The sequence below is a fragment of the Lactuca virosa genome, chromosome 3, assembly GCF_052849685.1.
Source record: "Lactuca virosa cultivar CGN04683 chromosome 3, Lactuca_virosa_CGN04683_v6, whole genome shotgun sequence".
Taxonomy (NCBI): domain Eukaryota; kingdom Viridiplantae; phylum Streptophyta; class Magnoliopsida; order Asterales; family Asteraceae; genus Lactuca; species Lactuca virosa.
Window position 1 is genome coordinate 81903493 of NC_136428.1, and position 17219 is coordinate 81920711.

Below are 17219 nucleotides of genomic sequence, written 5' to 3' on the forward strand. Positions count from 1 at the left end.
GTTCGGTTCTTTGCGGTTTTGAACTGCCTAAACCGTACCTGAACCGAACCAGTATTTTCAGTATTTTTAGTTCGGTTTTTGGTTCCCATATTTCCTCATTTCGAGTTTTCGGTTTCGAGACCGATCTCATCCCTATGTGATTATGAATATGAAAAATACATTTTTTTAAATTATAACTTTTTTTATAGTTAACAAAGTTGTAGTTTTCTATAAAGAAAATGCCTATTGTGGTTTTTCTTTAGTAAGACCATGTCCAATCCAATATTTTTTATATAAAAAATGGTGTAACTAATATTTCATATCCAACACAACATTATTTTTTAGACCAATTTCTACACCAAAGTATATTCCCTTTTTAACTTATATAGATTATTAAGAAAATACCACTCAAACTTATTAATTTTTACATATTTATTTACATATTTTTATATAAAAACATTATAATATATACTATTACAAGATTATAAGCAGATTATTTGTATATCGTTAATACGATTTAGGTGTTATTTTATCCAAAATTGTTAATTAAAATAATTTGTTTAACTAAATTTAAAACTTTAAGATAAATTTTAAAGAAATCTCCGATAAAGTTCTAATATTTTGGATCACTTTACGGTTTAATCATAATTTTTATTTTTTGAACGGAAAAATCAGTAATATTTTATATTTTTCTCAAATTAAAGAGACATCCCTTATTTTTTTTTCAACAAAAAATATCAGATTATCGTATAAAATTACATAACCGAAGTTTTTCTATTCAAAAAATAAATGTTAGTATTAAACAATAAAATGATTAAATATGACTTATGAAAGTTAATTTAACACCAAAATGATGTAGGGTTGGAAATGAATTTCCACCAAAATAATGTAAAATATGAGATTTGGTGTTGGGTTAGAAATGTCTTAGCACTTTTCTTTGTTATAAGAAAAAAAAAACCACCAACAAGGAGACACGGTAAGATCATTAAATCAAAAAATATCCCGCATCTTAAAAAGTCCAAACCCAAAAATCCCAAATGCACAATTTTTACTCTATCTAGATAATAGCATATACAAACATAAACCAACACATGAAAACTTCCATACTAAAAAGTCTTTTACTTTTTTAGTAACTTCTAATCTTAAATAAATGAATAATAAAAAATGAAAAACAATTTCACTAATATGTTTGACAAACTTAGCTGGTAGCTTCTGAATTTAATTCCTTACGTTCAAGCTCATTCATCGGAACAATGCTTTTTCTTTAATTCGATTCTTAAAATCTAAAAACCATCTATTACATTTATCACCATGGAATTGGAATTCATTTTTATCACCGATTACTCTCTTCAATTTCATCAAAACCTTGCGATTCCAATCCTTCGTTCCCATCCAAAATCTGTGGAACACAAATCCTACTTTCAAAACTCCTCTCAATCTCTCCCACCAATTCCAATTCCCCTTTCCCTTTCAAATACTCCACACAATTTTCAAACACATCTTGATCCAATCTACACCCCCTTTTATCCTCAGCCACCACACACATTCTCAACACCTCCACCGCCTTCTCCATCTCATCCTCCCTAACATACGCCACCACAAACAACCACCACGTGCTCATCGGAGCCACCTTCCCCATCTCCACAACCCGCTCAACATACTTTTCTTCTTTCCCCAAAATACCCTTCTTACAGTACCCACCAATAACCATATTCGGTATCCTAAAGTCAAAAGACAAGTTTTGAGCTTCCCATACGGTCAACATCTTCTCAGCTCCATCAATGTCATCCAATTTCACTAAAGCATAAATCATAGATGAATAGCCCCGATTGTATACTTTACTCCATGAGGATTTGTATAAATTCCATATTCTATACACATCATCATTTTTACCTAGAGATGCATACATTCGAATAAGAATTTCCCAAGCTGTCCCTTTGGAATTCCCACGGATATACCCTTCTGATTTCTGTAACATTTCATAGGATTTTTCCGGTTTACCGGATTTTGAATACCCACCTGAGGCGATGATGTAAGCGTTCCAGTCAACTGTAAGTGTAGAGCTTTCTTCCATTCTTTTAAGAACTTTTTCCATTGCTTCAATGTTGGGGAGAGAAGCGTATGCACTTAATCGAATGTAGAAAGTTGGTTTATCACATGAAATACCCGTTTCTAGCATTTCTTGATAGGTTTCATCTTGCTTTTTGATGTCGCTGTTTTTTTTTGTAGAGATTAAGCATTGAGTTGTAAGAAAGTGTTGTCATCATTCCCATTTGCTTCATCTTTTCTGAGAGGGATTATGCTTTTTCTAGCGATTTTGTACTGGAGTAACAGTTTAGAAAGGCGCCGTAGACTTGGAAATTCTTTACTTCTTCTGGAATGGTATTGAAATAGTATTTAGCTTGTTCTACGCCTTCGAATCTTGATAGTAAATCCAAGTGAACTGCAAAACCTGCTGGGTGAAGTTTCGTCCTTTTTTTGGACATCCATTCTGAAAGATGCCATTAGAAAGAGTTGATTGTAACAATGTTTGATCACACATATATGAGAGATGTAGATCTGAATCAATTTCTACAAATTAATACTCAACATTTGATTTTTGAAATGAAAATAAAATATCCTAATGCTTCGATCTATTAAACATGTTACCAAAAGTAATTAATAATCATAATAAAAGTAATATGACGTGAGTATAGATCATCTTTTATGACGGGTTAAATTTTTATTTGTCGGTGTATGTAAACAATAGTAATGAGAAAGAATTAAACATTTTAGTAAAGATAACTTATGCTGACAACTTAATTACATTTGTGTCAACAAAAGTCAACAATGGTTGCGGTACTATTTATAAACGATCACCATAAGTAAACATTTATCACTCTATATAAAAAAGGGATAATGACTTAAAAGGGTAATATATTTTTCGATTTGTACACATTTGGTCACTGAGTTTTTTTTCCGTCCACATTTACCCCTTCAACTTGTTAAACTGTATACATTCAGTCCTTATGACCGGATACTCCAGGTTACCCGGTAAAAATGACTTAATAGGGTAATATATTTCTCACTTTGTACACATTTAGTCCTTAATATTTTTGTACACATTTAGTCCTTTTTTTTTTTGCAAATTAAGTCATTTTTTTGTACTCATTCAGTACTTATGAATGATTTTTTAGTTTTTTCTCACGAAATCTTACATAGGACATTCATTAATGAGGTGTATGGGGCTTTTGATGCTTATATCTATCGCGATCTCGACTACTTGGTTGCTTAGGTCATGTGTTCTGAACGTCATAACTTCTTCATATGATCTCGGATTTTAACGATTTTTATATCCATGTGTTCGTATTTTAGTGTACTACCACTTTCATTTAGATTACTCCAATTAAAAAATAATATATTTTTACTTACCATTTTTATATCCATACCCGGTGGCGAATTTAGTATGGTCCCGGTGTTGCACCGACAACATCTGTTTTTTCTGTTCACAGTGGAAAAAATTTCGCTTTATTTTTTACGCTTATACCGATTTTCCATGTATCAGCAACACCTATTTCATCTCGGCAACACCTACTATGTATTACTGCGTCTTCCCCTGTCCATACGTTTTTTATGAATGCATGTATGTATGTTTTTTTTTATAAAATCGTTAGTAAAAATATATTACATTTTAACGGGGGTAATCTTAATGAAAGTTGTAGTAGACTCAAAAAATGAACAATGTGGATAAAGATCCTTAAAATCTTATATCGTATGAAGAAGTTACGATGTTCAAAATACAAGACCTAAGCCAAACCACAAGACTTACGCAACCAAGCAGTCGAGATCGCATTGGACATAAGCATCAACAACCCCAAGCACCTCATCAATGATTGTCTCAAGTAAGATGTCGTGAAAAAAACCTAAAGAAATCATTCATAAGTACTGAATGAGTACAAAAAAGGACTTATTTTGAAACAAAAAAAAAATTAAGGACTAAATATGTACAAAAATATTAAGGACTAAATGTGTACAAAATGAAAAATATATGACCCTATCAAGTCATTTTTCCCGGCTAACCTGGAGTAACAGGTCATAAGGACTGAATGTATACAGTTTAACAAGTTTAAGGGGTAAATGTGGACGAAAAAAAAACTCAGTGACCAAATGTGTACAAATCGAATAATATGTTACCCTTTTAAGTCATTATCCCTATAAAAACACATCACTATAAGTATTTTATGGTCACGTTGTTATTTCCCAATGAGTGAGTAAATGTACACAATGTTCACAGTATAATATTAAACATGTCAGCAAAAGTTATCAATAATCATAATAAAAGAAATGAGACGTGAGTATAGATCATTTTTTGTGACAGGTTAAATTTTTATTTGTCGCTGTATGTAAACAATAGTAATGATAAATGTAACATCCCAAAATTTCAAGGTAATTTTTTTTAAATCAACCATAAAGCACCATTTAGTATTACCAATCATTCAAATGTATATTAATGTAAAAACAGTCATCATAGTACAATCCTAAAATTATCACATTGCGAAACTTGGGTGGATGCGCTGCGATCACGTCGGACCCTTCTCTTTCGAACTGGAAGTACCTGAAACATAAACTGAAAACCGTAATCACAAAGCTTAGTGAGTTCCCCAAAATACCCATACGAAACACATATACATATAACAACATGTGGTTGTGTCGGTTCCGTATCAACCCCATATGACAGCATGTAGTTGTGTCGGGTTCGTATCAACCCATATGACAACAAGTAGCTATGTCGGGTCCGTATCAACCCTATATGACAACATGTAGCTGTTTAGGGTCCGTATCAATTCCATATGACAACAAGTAGTTGTGTCGGGTCTGTATCAACCCCATATGACATCATGTAGCTGTGTCGGGTCCGTATCAACCCCATATGATAGCATGTAACTGTGTCGGGTCCGTATCAACCCCCACATACATAAAACATACATACATGTCATCAAGAGTTACAAAGACAATCAAGTACATATAGACATATTATCAAGTGTCACAAAGCAACTATCATCCTACAAACATATTTCAGTGGGCTGGCATTGGTGCCTTCGACCCACGAGTACAATGAAGAGACTCACCTCAAGCTGCTGAATGTCTCAAACAAAAGCTCGGACTGTCGATCCGAAAAATCCCCGTGCTAACATCATCAAATAATACCCAATTAATAATTAGTCCATAACCCAAAGCTAGAACTCAAGTCCGATTGTTCAACACTCAGGGTAAAAGTCCATTTCACCCTTTCCTCACTTGGCCCAAAATTTGAGGCCCACCAATAGTATTAAAAGCCCATTATGGCCCAACTTCCTAATTGTCCAAAACCCATCTTGGGCCTAATCCAAGGAGGCCCAAATTCCAAAAAGATACCCAAAGCTCCAAATGGACCCAAGCACCAAAAAGGCCTACATATAGAAAACTAGGTCCCAAAAGCCCAAAAACCACATCTCACGTCGTGACTAGCCTTGGTCACGTCGTGAGAGCTCGCTCAATCAGATCCCAACTCATCACGACTCAACCTAGTCAACTTAGTCAAGGGAAAGTCAACGGGGCTGCCCTCACGTCGTGAGAAGCCTCCTCTCACGTCGTGAGCCCCAAGCAGATGACCAGAAATAGGACCAACGCTTGTCACATCGTGAGACATTGTGTCATCACGTCGTGAGAACAGTTTGATGCTAACAATCCAACTTTTAAGTCCTTAATCCATTAAGCCTTCAATCCTATTCCTTTCAAAAGCTAACAAGAACTCTAAAGGCCAATAAAAATGATTACTTGATGGACATATATGCCCCAAGCATGTCCTAAACTCATCTTAGGTCAAAATGACAAGAAATGGCCCCAAACTCAAACAAGATTCATAAATTACAACTACACTCCAGATCCATAAGACTAAATCATAGAGAATGACTCATTGATCCATAAAGTTGCCAACTTTATGGATCCCAAGCATGCAACCCAACATAAACATGCAAAAAGGAGCTTAGAACTTAGATCTAGCAATTTGAGCTCATAAAAATTCGATCCTGGACACTTACAATGGTCAAAATTGTGCACAAGATGATGATGATGAAGCCTCCTTGTTGAACCCTTACTCTAGAACCTCTTCTTCTTCTTGCCACCAAAACACTAAAATGGATCCAAAATCATCAAGATGGATTAGGGTTAGGGTTTTGTGAGTTAAGGGAAGGTAGAGGCTGAGAAATGAAACCTAAAACCGAGATAAGGGGGCTTAAATACGTGGGAAACCCTAAAACCTCGTCGGCTTGGGCTGCAACACTCCTCACGTCGTGAGCTCAGTCCCGGATGGAATCTTCATGCGACCCTCCTCACGTCGTGAACCTCCATGCCTCACGTTGTGAGGACCCCTTTTTCACCAAAATCCAATATTTTGACCCTCCGAAGCCCTAATTCGATTCATCCAAGGACACAAATGTTACAATAAACCATTAAACAAGTTAATAAAAATAACTTATGTTGACAGCTTAATTACATTTGTGTTTCCAAAAGTCTACAATAGCCATGATAATATTTATAAACGGTGAGTGTAAGCAAATATTTATCACTCTATATGAAAAACACATCAATATAGGTTTATTATTAATGATGATTATTAAAAAAAATAGATATATCTCCAAAAATACCATACTATATAATGACAGGTTTGACCTATAATAACGGGTTTTAATAGGTTATACCCACCACAATTGTACGACAACATAACTTATCTTCAATGACGTGACATTTCCTCACACAAGGAATGAAAAAAAAGTCATAAAATGCCTATAATGACGGGTTTTTTTATGTGGATAAAACTCAGTTTTGTACTAGTGAGGAAGAATTAACTATTTGAAATATGGTTGTTAAAAAATCCCGATCATGATCTTAAGATCTTACGGTTTTAAGATCCTACAAGTGAAAAACGATCATGATCTCAAACAGGGCCGACTCGTTGATTTTAAGGCCCTGTGCTAAGAAGAAAATTGGACCCTAAATACAAATTTTTTAATATATAAGGAAAACAAACTTAAGACGGCGAATTATCGTTACGGAAAACTTAAAAGTAAATAAATTAATTAAAAAGGAACATATGGAATTTTATAAAAAGTTCAAAGGCTAATTATGTAACTTTTGAAAACTGATTTGTTAAACATATTGGAGGGGTTGATTATGAAATATATAGCATAAAGAAATGACCAAATCTGTAACTTAATTTTAAAACATCAAAACGCGTGAAAAATAATCGAACCCACATTGCTTTTACCAAATCTGTAACTTAAATTTAAAACATCAAAATGTCGTGAAAAATAATCGAACCCACATTGCTTTTGAATAAAGGACGCGCCTTTGCCAATTTGGCTACCCAAACTTTATGCAATATCTTGAATAAATTCATATATATTTAGTTATTAAATATATAATTTAATTAAAACTCGGGTCCTATTTTTTTCGGGGCCCTGTGCAGCTGCCCCTCTTCCCCCCCCCCCCCCCCCCCCCTAAAACCGGGCCTGATCTCAAAAAATCGTTTCTTCAACTTGAAATCAAGCATCTAAGTTGCAAGAAGTTTTGTAGAGCATCATCATTTCATCAATTCATCTCGAATTAAACATGACACACTCATAATCTCTTTGTGATCTTATATCTTTTGTTGTACATGATCAAATGATCTTTTTTCTAATTAAGATGTTTTCTTTTTAATTTTTACGGTTTGTAGCAACAAAAATTATGATTCATGTATAAGAATTCCACTATCGTTGTCTTAATCAACATCAAGTTATAATGTATACTTACACCTAATATCTTACAATCAAATTTGAATACGAGTTCATTTTGGTAGGATCTTTCGATCTAAATCAGATCTTGACAACCTTGATTTGGAGTGAACAAATTTTTGTTATATTTAAATTTGTCCATACACATACCTATCCGAGTAGATCTCATATCCGAGTAGATCTCATTTCACAAGTAGAGTATATTTTGGTCTGATCTCAATTCCTTGCACAATAAGCCCGGTAAGCTGCTCGCGTTCGTTACAGGTCAAGGCGAATGTTACGTTCACAGAAGTTGCAGCATCTGCTTTAAATGTCCATATCTGAGCTTCCATCCACCCATCTTTCCGTTGTCTCAACATGCTCTCTATTTTGGGTCTAGACAATGGGTTCATGGTTGGTCTTTGATTACGATCTTGGTCACTATTTGTCAGCATAATTAACGGGGTTTTTGGGCTGCTCAAATAGATAAAACGAACTTCATTGAAATTCGGAGAGCCAAAGTTGATGTCCTTTACTTCTAGAGGACACTTAAGCGTCACGTGGCTGACTTCTGGCAGTTTACACACAAGGTAAGTTGCATAGGTTGTGTTTGGTGTAAGCATATGTGAGTTGATAGGGCAGTTTATACGCAAAACCCTGCCTGATTGACATTCAGCCACCTTCTCGAATCTGCAAATATTCAACTGGTCGATTAATGCTTTCACTTGCAAGTTTTAAAAAATGCACCAAAAGGTTGACCTAATGTTGATTCATAACCAAAATCCATCTGCGTTAAGAAGCTAGGGTAGCTACCTTGATTCATGTAGAGATATCCAACGAAAACACGCCAGATCTGAGAACCTGCTGAATTCCCCGTCGTTGTCTTCTAAAAATGCTCGTGCTGATGCCATACAGCATTTGATTCCATTTTTATCAAGAGAAAACAACTGTAGGAACGATTTCAACAAACGTTTAACAATCAAGAAGCATATATACAGTGTTCGCAACAAACCTTTCCATGTTACTTTTTAAAGAAAAAAAAATTACGTACCATTTGGCCTTTGTTCGTAAGAATCCCGTTTGAAAGAAGCGTGTAGATTTCCTTGTTAGTAATGTTGTATGGGACACGATCCTTTGCTGCTTTGATTATGTACTGGTAGTCGTTTGGTAGTTTTTGTTCCCAGTTTGCATCTATCATCGTATTTGAATTGTCTACTACTACTAATGGCTCTTCTTCTATAGCCTGTAAATGAAAATAAAATTATATCTCGTGTACGTATTAAGTATATATTATGACAGGATGATCGATGATGCTTAATTAATTAATTACCTGCATCTCGATAGGCAAGAACTGGATGCCTTCAAGTAACATGAAATTATAACAAGGAATTCCTTCAAGCAAAAGCTCAAGCTTTGCGACTTTCCTATAACTAACAAATTGGCACAGTTCAAGTATCATCCATCCATTATCCGTCCAGTCTGCAAGGTGAGAGAATGATGATTCATTTGCGTCTTTAAATTTGAATTGTAAACCCAAAAATATGGGTTCACGAGTCATCTTTGATTGGTCTACGTGTGAAGAACTACTAAATGTATCACAATATTTGAGCACCAGGTATGCCGCGTATGTAATTCCCGGTGATAAAAAACGTGTTTCTACATCAACCACTATTTGCAAATTATGTGGCCTTTCAATCTTAGCTACCTCAGAAAACCTGCACTTGCAGTGGGACAGAGGAGTTATGCATCATATATATGTTGATCTATGCATGTGTGTGTATACGAGATGATGAGAGAACCTCGATGTAGAGTGAGGAATCCATTGCACAATTCCAGGATCTTGGAACGTGAATTCTGATGCAGAAATCATCTCACAATTCTGTTCTTTCTTGCTCAAGGAAAACCACTAGACATTAAAATATGTAAAATTAGTATCAACCATGAATTTAAGTATATATTTAACCTTTGTTTAATGAAGTATCTGATCTAGTTCATCAAAAAGTTAAAAGGAGCAGTAAGTTACCCTTCTACCCCAATCAAAACGAATTCCTGAAGATAGAAGCAATTTGAGTTCCCTTTTATTTGTGTAGACTAAGGGTTGTTCTCTATCAGCCATCTGGATTATTTCCTCATACTCCATGGGTTTTCCACTTTGAAAGCTTTCCTGAAAACCAAATGACAGTTTTAGTTAGCATCTGCCGATCGAATTTATGAATCATGATTAGGAAAACAGATAAAGGAGAAGTACTACTTGCCTGATATTCAAGTGAAAGCTCAAGTTCTTCAAGCACTTGAGCCATGGTCGGGCGTTCTTCACGCTCTCTTTTCAAACAACGATATGCAATTGAAGAATAAGTTCTTAGAGAATTGGACTCCATTTGTCCACGTAGACCATGGAAGATAATGTCATCTAATTTTCCTTGTTCATAGCTGATTTGTGCGAGTTTTGTCAACAAACGATGTTTATCATCGGGTTTCCCAATGCAAAGCCTCCCACAAAGAACTTCAAACAATACTACCCCAAACGAGTACACATCCGACTCCTTTGTAAGAAAATTTGTCTCTGCATACAGCGGATCACAATACCCAAATGTTCCGACTGCATTGGAGACAAGAAACGTAAACTCTTGATTTGCGGGGCCTATTTTGGACAACCCAAAGTCAGCTATTTTAGCTTCCCAAAACTGATCTAAAAGAACATTCGCACTCTTCACATCTCGATGCAAGACTCTTTGCTGTGTTCCAAGAGGGTTGTGAAGGTACTCCAGTCCACGAGCTGCCCCAATGCATATCTTCAGGCGTTGACCCCATGTTAGACTGTTGCTACCAAGGTACTTTTCAAGACTACCATTAAACTCATAATCATAAACAAGAATCTTCTCGTCCCCTTCGTCACAAAAGCCTAAGAGAGAGACTAGGTTTTTGTGTCGATAACGAGAGAGCATCATTATCTCCATCAGAAACTCACGTTCGCCTTGACCATGGCGTCTGTCTAATCTCTTTATTGCAACGGCTTTTGTTAGGCCCTCGGTTGTAGTTATCTCTGCTTTGTAGACCTTGCCAAACCCACCGACCCCCACAAAGTTCTCAGGTCCAAAGTTATTGGTGGCTAACTTAATGACATCTAATGAGATTTTGAGGTGCTCCAACTGTTTCAGCAACGCCATATAATTATGATAATCGATTTCAAAAACTCAAGTATGAAATAAAGATAGTATCTCCCAGAGGTATATATCTATGTTTAGTGTTAACTTCTCATGTTTGGAAAAGTCACTGCCTTTGGGGAAGAGATAGTCGTTTACTTTTTGTTGTGCTTACACAGACAATCATTCAATTTTAATTTTAATTGCAATTTGCACATAGCAAACCGTTTACTTTGAATATTATTTGCGGAAAAAAAAAAAGGAAACCATTTACTTTGACTTTCTGTTAAAAACAATAAACTCTAAAACATAAGATTCTGTGTCTAGCATACACGAGATACACAGAAATTCAAGAGTGAGTGGAGTACAATGAATATCTTATTTATTTATTTATTTTTGAAACGGGCAGAATATTGAAAATAAAAGCCACACAATTAGCAAGTAACTAGATTCTGAGCGAATACAAGGTGTTCAATAATTACAAATTAACAGAAACTAAAAGGAGAAATATTAAATTCAAACCATCTACCACATTGCGTAGATCCACGATACTTATACCATGACTACGAGTGAGAGATGATATCATCCACGATCTTTGACAAAGTCATTTCCAATCTTTTGAACACCTTTTGATTTCTTTCCATCCAAATGTTCCACACCGTACAGTAAAAGATTAATGTAATAATCCTTCGTTTCTTGGACAGTTGCCCCATGAAGCAGCAAATTCGATATATTCTTTCATGTTGGAGAACTGTTTAATTGGAATATCACACCAATTACGGATCCGATTCCTGGTTTCCATTGCAACTTTGCATTGTATCAGAGCATGATCCACCGATTCTGGTTTAGACTCGCATAGAGGGCATAAATTGGATTGGACACTTATGCCCCAACTCACCAAATTTAGTGAAACACACAATCTTCCTAATGTAGCCAACCATATGAAGCATCTAACTTTAAGAGGAATCACTTTCGCCCACTCAATAATGACTCCTATATGAGAGGCTGATGCGGAGTCTAGATGTCTTCTCAATGTATTAACACTATATATGCCATTTGGATTGATGTTGAATCGAAATCCCAAGGTCACAGGTGATAGCTTAATGTTGTTAATCAACGAGCATAACTCCAAGAATTCCTGTAAAACATTGGATCCATGAAGTATAGTCTTCCATCTCCATGTAAAGCTTGAGTTGGAAATCCGTTCAGTAACATAACATTTTTTTACCGATTCCAACTCATATAATAATGAGAATTTGTCTTTGAATCGCACTGTACCACACCAACAATCCAACCAAAACAGGATTTTTGTATTTGAGCCTGGAGTTAGTGAAAACATGTTTGGATTACTCACATGTACCTCCTTGATAGCATTTGAGATGCTGCACCAAATACCTCCAATCGTCTTTTTTTTTTTTTGGCAACATGTAACCGGTTTCCTCTTGTTATTGTGAATACTAATGATGCAATTTCTCCATAAGCAATTATGATCTGTTTTTAATCTCCATAGCCATTTCGTGAGTAGTGATAAATTCTGTGCTTTTAATGAGCCAACTCCAAGCCCCCTTCCTTTTTTGCAACAATTACCTTCGACCACGATACCCGGTGAATCTTTGCTTTTGTGTCATTACCACCCCACATGAAACATCTTCTAATCTTTTCAAGAACATCTATCACACCAATAGGTTCCTTGAATAATGAGAGGTAGAATGTAGGTAGACTATTGAGAACAGATTTAATGAGTGTGGGTCGTCCTCTAAAAGAGAGAGTTTTAGCTTTCCAAATCGACAATCTTGCATGGAATTTTTCAATTATTGGTCGCCAGTGTTTTTTTAGAGACATGTTAGCCCCAGCCGGAACACCCAAGTAAGTAAACAGAAAGGATCCCCTGATGCAACCTAGGACTTGTGCTTGATCATTTAATTCAGAGTCTGTCACACCAATACCATATAGACTCGATTTGTGGAAGTTTACTGTGGAAAATGTTGCCTCCAAAATTAGCAAGTGGCAAATAGTTCAGGGGTTATTTCCGTAACTTATCATTTACTATTCATAGTTTGACTATGAATAGTAATATATATGTGAAATGTTTGAAGAATTGGACGGCACATGTGAATTTGGAGATTTGTTATTCAAAAGTTTGTAGGCGGAGTGTTTGGTCATGAATAGTATTCAAATTTGAAGGCGCAACATTTTTGGACGACGGCATTTTTTATCCTTTCATATGTTCTTTTCTTTGGCTATAAATAGCCTAAGCCATTTCATTACGAATGAACCCAACAATCAAATATATATATATATATATATATATATATATATATATATATATATATATAGTAAAACATTACATATATATATATATATATATATATATATATATATATATATATATATATATATATATATATATATATACTGATACACCACCATATATTTTAGCCCTCTCACTCTATTTGTAATCTCTTTCATAATCCCTGTAAACACTGCAAATTATAGTGAATTGTTTCTCGGCTTCCTCCGCCCGTGGTTTTTTCCCGATTTGGGTTTCCACGTAAATTCCTGTGTCTCTATTCTATTTATTTTATTCGTATTTCGTTGTGATTATTACGCTTTGATAATTTTTGATCCCATTCCGCATTGAGCTAATATTATTTAAGGCTATTCGGATCCTTCGTATTTCACAACAATTGGTATCAGAGCATCCGGGTTGTAATATTAGCTCATTGGGATCATTTTATCAAGTAATTAATCATGTCTTCGGTAAAATACGATATTCCACTACTGGATCGTAACACACGATTTCCGTTGTGGCAAGTAAAGATGAGAGACATTCTCATTCAGATGGATTTACACAAGGCGCTTTTGGGTTTAAATAAGATGCCCGATACATGGACCGAAGAAGAAAAGGAGATGAAAGATCTGAAGGCTTTATCCCAGATTCGTTTGCACTTGTCAAACGATGTTTTGCAAGATGTTCTAAAAGAAACGTCAGCGGCTTCTTTATGGCTAAAGTTGGAGCAACTGTTGATGACCAAGAGCTTACCAAACAAGTTGCATTTGAAGCAACGGTTGTTTAATCTCAAGATGATTGAAGGAGGCTCTTTAACTGAACATATATCCACATTTAAAGAGTTAGTAAATAACTTAGAGAATATGGATGTTCAGTATGAAGATGAAGACTTGGCTTTATTCTTACTGTCGTCGTTGCCAGAATCCTATAGCCATTTTCGTGATACTATTATCTATAGCCGTGACACTTTAGTTTTAGATGAAGTCTATACAGCTTTGGATTCCAAAGAGAAGATGAAGCATATTACTGGTGGTGGTTCAAGTGATGCTAAAGCCGAAGGTTTGAATGCCAGAGGAAGAACAACAGAGAGAAGTAGAACTTCTCAATCTTCCAACAGAACCAGATCCAAATCAAAAGGCAAACGAAAGTTTTGCAACTATTGTCACAAGAAGGGACATGTGCTTGAAGAATGCTTCAAGTTGAAGAATAAAGAAAAAGAGAAGACGGCAGCAAATGGTAAACAAGCTAGCACTTCGGGTGAAGCCGATGTAGCTGAGGTGGAAGGTATTGGAGAACTTTTGACAGTTTATTCAGATAAACTGGATTCCACTGGTGATTGGATACTCGACTCTGGTTGTACTTTTCATATGTGTCACAACAAAAGTTGGTTTTACACATTTGAAAAGGTTAACCAGGGCTATGTGTTGATGGGTAACAATACTACATGTCCAGTTCTTGGACATGGTTCAGTCAGGATCCGTATGTTTGACGGAGTTATTCGAACCATGGGGGATGTTAGATATGTTCCTGACCTCAGAAGAAACTTGTTATCTCTCAGTTCTTTTGACAAAAGGGGATACGAGTTTGCTGGTAAAGGTGGAGTTCTCAGGGTATTCAAAGACGGCTCCGACAAACTGAGAGCCAAACGAAAAACCTCAGATCTTTACTTTCTTGACGGGCAAACAATTTCGAGTGATGCTGCTGTTGTGTCAAAGTCTTTTTCTGATCCAGATCAGTCCCGTCTTTGGCACCTTCGACTCGGCCATATGAGTTTTCAAGGCATGTCAGAATTGAGTCGAAGAGGTTTACTTGGTCTACAAAAGATTGTTGATTTGGATTTCTGTGAAGACTGTGTATATGGCAAGGCAAAACGAGTGAGGTTTGCAAGTGGCATCCATACAACGAAAGGACCACTTGATTATGTTCACTCGGATTTGTGGGGACCGGCTCGAGTTGCTTCAAAAGGTGGAGCTATTTATATGCTCACTATTATTGATGATTTCTCCAGGAAGGTGTGGTCTTTCTTCTTAAAACATAAAGGAGACGTTTTCTATACCTTCAGAAATTGGAAAGTTCAGGTTGAAAAGCAATCAGGTCTGGCGGTAAAGTATCTTCGTACGGATAATGGACTTGAGTTTTGCTCAGAAGAGTTTAATGTCTATTGTCAAAAGGAAGGCATTACTCGACATCGCACAGTAGTCCATTCACCTCAACAAAATGGTGTAGCTGAAAGAATGAATCGCACCATTATGGAGAACGTCCGGTGTATGCTTTCTAATTCCAAATTGCCAAAGTCTTTTTGGGCGGAGGCTGCTTCGACTGCTTGCTATGTTATCAACCGATCACCGTCACGAGCAATCGAGAAGAAAACTCCGTTTGAGTTATGGTCCGGTAAACCTGCAAATTATTCAGATTTAAAACCATTCGGATGTCCAGCGTATGCACGAGTTGACAATGGGAAGCTAGAACCAAGAGCAATCAAATGCGTTTTTCTTGGGTACAATCAAGGTGTAAAGGGTTACAAGTTATGGAGCTTTGATTTGAAGAAAATTATCATCTCAAGAGATGTTACTTTTGATGAGTCTGCTATGATTCAACCAGTTGCTGACTCTTCTAAAAGAACAGATGCATCAGATGTATCATCCGAAGCAAATAAAGAGTATGCTCAAATGGAGGTGGAGCTTCCTACTTCACCTACCACTAATCAGAGTACAAATCAGCATCAAGATTCTTCTTCGTCGGATGAGCATGTTGTTGGTGAAGATTCAACACCTTCACAACCACAAGCTACTACTCCAAGCATTGCAAGAGATAGACCGAGAAGACAGATTATTCCTCCGAAGAGGTATGCTGAATCTGATTTGGTTGCCTATGCTTTTATTGTTGCTGATAATATTGAGTACGCAACGGAGCCTGCGAATTATGACGAGGCTATCAAATCTGAAGACTCAAATGATTGGATGCTCGCTATGCAAAATGAGATGGAATCCTTGCAGCGAAACAGTACTTGGAATTTAGTTCCTATTCCGAAAGGAAAGAGACCAGTTAAATGCAAGTGGGTCTACAAGCTCAAGGAACCTGTCAACCCAAATGATAAACCAAGATACAAAGCTCGGTTAGTAGCTAAAGGCTACAGTCAGATTCCTGGTATTGATTACACTGACATTTATTCCCCAGTTGTCAAACATACTTCCATTCGTGTATTGTTGCGGTTGGTTGCTTCTAACGATTTTGAGTTAGAACAACTTGATGTCACTACAGCTTTCCTAAATGGTGAGCTTGAGGAAGAGATTTTTATGCAACAACCTGAAGGTTTTGTAGTTCCTGGAAAGGAGAACTACGTATGCAAGTTGAACAAATCTCTTTATGGCCTCAAGCAGTCTCCTAGACAATGGTACAAGAGGTTCGATTCTTTCATGACCAGTCACAAATTCAGCAGGTGCACCTATGATAGCTGTGTTTATTTCAAGAAAGGTGACAATGGTTCAAAGATCTACTTACTCTTGTACGTGGATGACATGTTGATTGCAGCAAAAGATATGAAGGAGATTCAGAAGTTAAAAGACCAGTTGAAAGCTGAATTTGAAATGAAGGACTTAGGAGCTGCCAAAAAGATTTTAGGTATGGAAATTATTCGTGACAGGAAGTCTAGGATCTTGCATCTTTCTCAGAAAAGTTATATTGAGAAAGTCCTAAGACGCTTCAATATGCACGAAGCAAAGTCTGTCAACACACCTTTTGCAGCTCATTTCAAGCTATCATCCGCTTTGAGTCCTACTAATGAGACTGATATGGCTTACATGGCACGTGTTCCATACTCTAGTGTTGTTGGATCTTTAATGTATGCTATGATCTGCACACGCCCTGATTTGGCTTATGTTGTTAGCATGGTTAGTAGATACATGGCGAACCCGGGGAAAGAACACTGGAAAGCAGTTCAGTGGATTTTTCGTTATTTACGAGGTACGTCTTCCATGTGTTTACGTTTTGGCAAATCTAACACTGGGGTGTTCGGATATGTTGATTCAGATTATG

The 17219-nt window shown here is 36.3% G+C and overlaps 1 protein-coding gene and 1 pseudogene across 1 annotated transcript; both read right to left on the bottom strand.

Moving 5' to 3' along the window:
• Positions 1 to 1312: 1312 nt before the first annotated feature.
• Positions 1313 to 2483, bottom strand: LOC145163729 (pentatricopeptide repeat-containing protein At2g20710, mitochondrial pseudogene; annotated as a pseudogene).
• Positions 2484 to 7735: 5252 nt separating this feature from the next.
• On the bottom strand, positions 7736 to 11016 carry LOC145166094 (uncharacterized). The gene is made up of 7 exons (XM_079085020.1): positions 10007 to 11016; positions 9775 to 9915; positions 9551 to 9657; positions 9082 to 9466; positions 8803 to 8994; positions 8565 to 8698; positions 7736 to 8441 (listed from the first exon to the last, which is right to left on the bottom strand). The coding sequence occupies exons 1-7, from the start codon at positions 10916 to 10918 to the stop codon at positions 7955 to 7957; spliced, it is 2358 nt and encodes a 785-aa protein (XP_078941146.1). The 5' UTR covers positions 10919 to 11016; the 3' UTR covers positions 7736 to 7954.
• Positions 11017 to 17219: the final 6203 nt, after the last annotated feature.